Raw genomic sequence first — 6695 nt, forward strand, 5'->3', positions numbered from 1 at the left:
GCACAGAACTTACGGTAACCCAATCTTGCTGTCACTATCTCGTACAAGAGAGTCTTAGAAACCTGTGGAAAACCAGTAGACAACTCCGACATTGAGAAACGTCGATTTTCACGAACTTTTGCATGAACTGTCTGAACGAGTTCGTCAGTCACCAATGATGGTCTACCACTCCTCTCTTCATCATGAACGTTTTCTCGTCCACTTTTAAATAAACGTACCCATTCACGGACAACTCCTTCACTCATAACTCTTGGTCCGTACACGGCACAAAGCTCACGATGAATAGCTGCTGCAGAATATCCTTTGGCTGTAAGAAACCTTATGACAGCACGCACTTCACATTTGGCGGGGTTTTCTATTGCAGCACACATTTCAAACTGCCACAAAAACTAAATTAGCGCAGGTACAACGTTCACTCGACCACGGCTTGATGCCGACTGACCTGTTGAGTGCGTGAACGCACAGATGGCGTCGCTACTCCCCCCACAACCCGCACTGTGACCAATCGGAGGTTACTTTCTGAACCGCCCTCGTATTTTCCCACCCTGAGGACGAAGCTGGTGATTGAAATTTCATGACAAGATCCTCTCAAGACGAAAATCGCCTTTATTTTAATGACTGCCACCGCAATTAGAACATCATGTCAGTGACACTCTCTCTCCCCTATTTCGCGTTAATACAAAACGAGCTGCAATGTTATAAAATACATCGGCTCAACCACTTGTTTATAGTGTAAAACACTAAGATTGACTCGTTTCGGAAGTCAAGCTTCCATCATCAGAATGATAAAAAGTAAAAGAACCTGTTAAAACTCGCTAAAATGGAACATACACCAGGCACAATAAAATTAAAATCGTGGCTACTTCCCTTGTTGCAGCCATGTCTTCCAAGGTTCATCTCCACATACTCATCAAAATATAAAAAACAAAACCATTTTAGAGTTCTTTATATTTTGACGACTATGTGGAGATGCACCTTGGAAGACACGGCTGCAACAAGGGAAGTAGCCACGATGTTTTAATTTTATTATCAATTTTATTGTGCCTGGTGTATGTTCCATTTTAGTGAGTTTTAACAGGTTCTTTTACTTTTTATCATCCTGATGATGGAAGCTTGACTTCCGAAAAGCGTCAGTCTTAGTGTTTTACACTATAAACAAGTGGTTGACCGATATATTTTATAACATTAAAATTCACAACCACGATCTCTCATACAGTATGGATAAAATCAAAAAACGAGCTGCCCTTCTATGAAGTTTCTCGATGTCCTACGTAAATAATATCTGATGCAGATGCATACCACACAGGAGTACTCTAGAAGAGGGCGGACAAGCGTAGTGTATGCAGCCTTTTTAGTAGAACTGTTGCTTTCTCTAATTGTTCTGCCAAGAAATCGCAGCCTTTGATTTTGTTTCCCCGAAATATTATGTACGTGATCGTTCCAATTTACTTCCAGCTCGCATTCGAAAACAAATGGCATAATTTTAGTGCCATATTTACAGTGTGCTGTAGCTTGTTAGTACATGACCACCACCAGCCAATGCTTGCTACTCTGCTGTATACTTATAATAAATGATACTTGGTTATCCTCTATCATTCCTGGTATTGGAGCTATAATGGCCAGCAGTGTAAGTCCTCCCGAAGGGAAAGAGTACCAAAAAAAAATCGGCTATTGCAGGTATGGACTGTGCACTCGGATGGCGCAGAAGTACAAGATGGGCTACTCGGTGCCGACGTCCAACAACTCGAACCCAGTGCCGCTGCTGCCGCGCGGCGCCGAGACGACGGTGACGCAGGCCACGTCGAGCGGCACGTCCTCGGCGCCCGCCACCGCCGCAGCCTACGTCTGACCGCCGCCCCCGGCGCCCGCCGCCGCCCCCGCCGCTTCCGTCGTCCCCGGCGCTGCCGTCGTCGCCAGCGTCCTGGGCAGCCGCGACAGGGCCGTCTGCTACGTCGTCGCCGCCCCCCGCCGCCACGGCAGCGCCGCCCCCACCACAGGCGCCGGCGCCGCCTTCACCGGCAGCTTCAAGGTCACGGCCGTCTGACGGGCGTCCCTGTTGCTGCGGCTTCGCTCGCGTTCCTCACGCCAGGCCGGACTGACACTGGCGTTCTCGTGTTCCCTATTCAAACGCCACGCTTACGAATCATGGCAATTTCGCTGAATAGTTGTGAACGAGTGTGTATGTGTGTCGTTGCTTCGGTTTGTGTCACATCGCCAAACGAGAATCCTTTTCTAGGACACACGCTGGGATAAATGGACTAGATAGATCCGATGCGATTGTACGCAGCTTCTTCTCCCAGTTGTCTCTGCGCGCGTAGTTTTGCGGTAAAATTTGACGAAAACCGTGCTTTCAGTTCTGCAGCTATCCTACGCAGGAAAAACATTCCAGGTGTGCTTCCAAATCATTACGAAAAATCATTGCTGATAATTTATATCTTCAGAATGAATTCGAAAACAGAAGTGAACCAAAAGTAACAGCAGCTGATGTGTAATGTAATGTGCCAAAAGAAATATTCTTACTTGGATTATGTGGTGGCTATATCATTAGTAAGGAGTACCACGATACATTTTCATTAGAGCTTCTGAAAAATATATTCTTAGGGCCCTAAGCAGTACTCGTGTGACACTGTACCTTCCTTAATAACACTGTCTTTCAGTTTGTTATGACATTCACACTATTCGCCTAAGTTTCACTATCATATAGTGATAATACTCGCTCCGAGTCCAGAAGGCATACAAGCGAAACAGGATTTTCTCATTTTGGAGAGACAGGAGGAGAGATCTGTATTACTTGCTAAGAACATTCTAAAGCCAAGACCGCATAAATATTTTTTTTATTTAAAACAACCGGTTTCGACAGACTTTGGTTTCATCTTCAGGTCTTCACACATCTACTTGTTATGAAATGTGTTCATTTTTAGTTAGACCTCAGGCCAAGTTGTCACGTGGATAAAAAACAGCACGTTATAAAAGGTTTGTCATAACTAAAATATTTAAAGACATGAAGAACATTGTTTTTAAATATCTTGTTATGACAAACCTTTTACAATGTGCTGTTTCTTATCCACATGACAATATGGCGTGAGGTCCAACTTAAAATCAACACGTTTCGTAAAAAAATGAGTTTTAAGGCCCGAAGATGACAGCAGACTCTGTCGAAACCGGTTGTTTTGAATAAAGAAATATTTTTGCGATCTTGGCTATAGAATATTATTAAAAACTGAGACATAAACATTTCAACCTCCGTTGATTCCACTGTCACCGTGTTGCTTCCATTCCGACAATGGCATAACCATTACGTTTTCTCACACTGTTTAAAAGATAAGCTCAACTATTACTCTGTTTGAAATCATTCAAAAAATTTTAGAATGTTGTAGGTCGTTTCTACTTTTGAAATTCACTCTCTTACAAATCTCAATTAGTTCACTATTGCTTCCAAACGCCGGAGTGTATGAGACATTATTCATCAACAAAAAGTTATATTATTACACTCTGTTTACCTTTTCAGTTCAGTTATTATTATTTTTGTTGCTCTTAATTTTATTTTAAAGAAGGAGAAATGGCTGCGTTCGGCTAACTAGGTCATTAACTGCTAAGTAGAATGTACACACAGTTTTCAGTTGTTCAGGAGTAGAAAGGTGATCAAGCTCCGTGTTTGCGAAAAGATTTCACTCTTGTCCGTAACTGTCATCAAATCAGCGTTATCCTATAGCAGTTTCTAAACATAACTGATGCAACGTTTGTCCATTTCTTTACCATATTTGGACTTTACAGTTATCCTTGTACCAAGCAAACATTAACTGCAAGTATTTTTTCCCAACTCATTAGTTCAAAGAAAACTTTCCAACCTTTCACGTAATTGGAACTATGACCTCTTTATGAGGACGAATTTAATGCTGCAGTCCTACTACCTGTACCTTTCCGTGACTAAGAGGCTTCTTATAAAGATATTATTGAAATACTTACATCAGTTTTTATCATAAGTAAGAGCACTCTCATTGTACGTAAGACACATGTAATGGGTCTTTACGGCTGAATAGTGAATTTTAAGAAGTGAGAACCGTAGGCAGGGTTCATTTCAAAGAATTGTCTAGCATTCTTGTAAGTCACAAGCACTGTTGTACTGCTTACCAAAACTCCAAACTGAAAATTATTTCTGGTTTCCCATGCCGAGCTTTGAAGATCATTTGCACTTTAGCTAACCCTCTCGCAACGTGCCTACCTCTCTCTTATTCTCACATCTTTAGTCGTCTGAGTCTTTTTTTTTCAGCAATCTTCTTTCTGGTTTGATGCGACCCACCACGACTACAGCTCCTGCGAAACTCTTCACCTCCGAGGAGTACTTACGCCCTACCTCCTCGATCATTTGTTGGACATATTCTAACCTCTTTGTTCCCTTATAGTTTTTGCCCTCTACAGCTCCCACTAGAGCCACAGAAATATTTCTCTGATATCTGTACACGTATCTTGTCACTTCGTTCTTTCTTCCAGTCAGTGTTTTCAACAAATTTCTTTTCTTGCCGATTCTGCAGAAGACGTCATGGTCTCTTGACACTCCTTTCAGTTTTCACCGTCATTCTGGGATACCACATCTCAAATGCTTCGATTTTCTTCTGTTCCGGTTTCCCAACAGTCCATGATTCTCTACCACACAATTATTCTCTGAAATTTCTTCCTCAGATTGTTGCCTATTTTTGATAACAATAGGCTTCTTTTTCTCTGCTTTTTGTATTCTTCTTGCACTGCCTATCACGCTTTATTTTACTTCCAAAGTATCAGGATTCCTTGACTACTTCTACTACATAATTAACCGCATTACTGACGAGTTACATGTGTTTTTGTGTATGAACTGTGTTGTCTGTTCCTGCTTGTAGCACCAATGAAGACTCCTTTGGATCCCAAGTACTTAATGACACACGGGAGAGGGAAAGTTTTTAAAAAAAGAATACTCGGTCAATTTTAAAATTAATGTAAGTTTACTGGCATTATATCCAAGCGCATTATTGACAATTAATGTAGACAAGCCACATTTGTGAAAAATAATATCGTCGAGGTGAAGTCCATCATTTCGAATGCGTGATTGAAATCTCTTCTCCAAATCCTCCGTCACATGGACCAATGTCTCTGCAGAGATGACAGCCTTTTCTTGAATAACTGTGTTCTTCAACTGGTCCCAATTTTGGGGTTTGTGGTTATAGATACGGTTCTTCATGTACTGCCCGCAAAAAAGTCACACTCTGATAAGCCAAGAGATCTGGAAGGTCAAGGAACGTTGCTAAAACGTGAGATAATGTATCCAGGAAACATGTGCCGAAGAACTGTCATTAAAGCGATCGCGTTGTATGGTGTGGCGCCATCCTGCTGGAACCAAACATCTTTTAGAGAGTTCTTCCCCTCCTCAATTCTGGTTTCAAGAAAGTTTCAATCATGTGAATGTATCGAGGGGAATTAACAGTGACTATGGCCCCATTTTCTTCGAAAAAATACGATGCAGTAATGCCGAAAGAGCCAAGAGTGCAGCAGATTGTGACTTTTTAAGAGGCTAAAGGACGCTGGTGAATTAGGTGTGCACGCTCAGCAGTCCAGTAACGCAGGCTTTGTTTACTGATGGTCCCGTTTACATGAAAATTAGCTTCATCGCTCATCAAAAAAATCACAATATCACTCAAAATTACTTGCATTCTGCAAGGAAAGTCTTCACAAACAGCAAAATCAGTTGGTTTCAGTTGCTGCACAATAAAAAGTTTGTACGGATAGAAATTCAATGAAAGCAAAATTCGCGTAAATGATTCCTGACCGATAGCATGATATCTAGCTGATTGTCCTAGATTATTGATTCCCTTAGCCTTGCAACATTTTATGGTGTGGTTACGCTGTGTCTCGGCCCTGTATGCTTCTTATCCATTACGTTCACAGTTGATTTGAAATGTTCCACCCATCTGAGGATCGTATTACGACTCACAACAACTCTGTATCGACTGATATCGAACTGTACACGAAACATACGCTACGTAGCTGCAACAATCTCTTCTAACGAAACTGTCATGGACGAACAAACGATGTTTCTCTGCTCCATTATGACTGAAATGGTGTCTTGTGTGGAGAATATCTACCCCCACCACGATCTTCCCCCACCACCGAGCTCTCAAAACTCCGCAGTTGGAAATCGTCCATGTGTCACCCTGTATCAATCTAATGTAGATCTGCTTCTCAGTTACAGCGAAAAACGTGTCATTGTTGTGACGAAAAATTTCATTTTCGTCCCCCCCATCGCCTGTCCATCGCTTCCACTAACAAATGGTGCCCGATGAAGTTAATCCCATACCGTGTGCCCTTGGAAGCACCCGACTCGATGCTATTTCCAGGTGTTAATCAAGCTGTCACATTGGAGACTGATTAATCGAAACTAACTATCGTGATATAGGTAAACAGAAAGGGCAGTACCGCAATAATAACAAAGGGAATAGCGCAAATTCCACACGTCAATTGCGATGTATTCTGCATTCAAGATTTACAAAGCAGTAATAAAGAAATATTGAGCGCTCAGATCGGGAGGAAAGAGTGCACCAGTGGTTAATAACAAGTTCACGCGTGATAAAGCGCCAGATAAAATAAGAGTTAGAAAAATGTAATCAATGAAGCCTGTATAAGGTTGAAAAGAGCAGGAGAGAGAGAATTGCTAGCGGTAAGGAGCT

At 42.0% G+C, this 6695-nt stretch overlaps 1 protein-coding gene across 1 annotated transcript in view; it reads left to right on the plus strand.

Annotated features, from left to right (window-relative positions):
• Positions 1-1849, plus strand: part of LOC124777052 (thyrotropin receptor-like) — a 476722-nt gene extending 474873 nt beyond the window's left edge. The window contains exon 14 of the mRNA XM_047252324.1: positions 1678-1849. Coding sequence (XP_047108280.1) covers positions 1678-1849 — 172 coding nt within the window. The remainder of the gene's footprint in view (positions 1-1677) is intronic.
• The last annotated feature ends 4846 nt before the right edge of the window (positions 1850-6695 follow it).

Source organism: Schistocerca piceifrons, chromosome 1 (genome assembly GCF_021461385.2).
Source record: "Schistocerca piceifrons isolate TAMUIC-IGC-003096 chromosome 1, iqSchPice1.1, whole genome shotgun sequence".
Classification (NCBI taxonomy): domain Eukaryota; kingdom Metazoa; phylum Arthropoda; class Insecta; order Orthoptera; family Acrididae; genus Schistocerca; species Schistocerca piceifrons.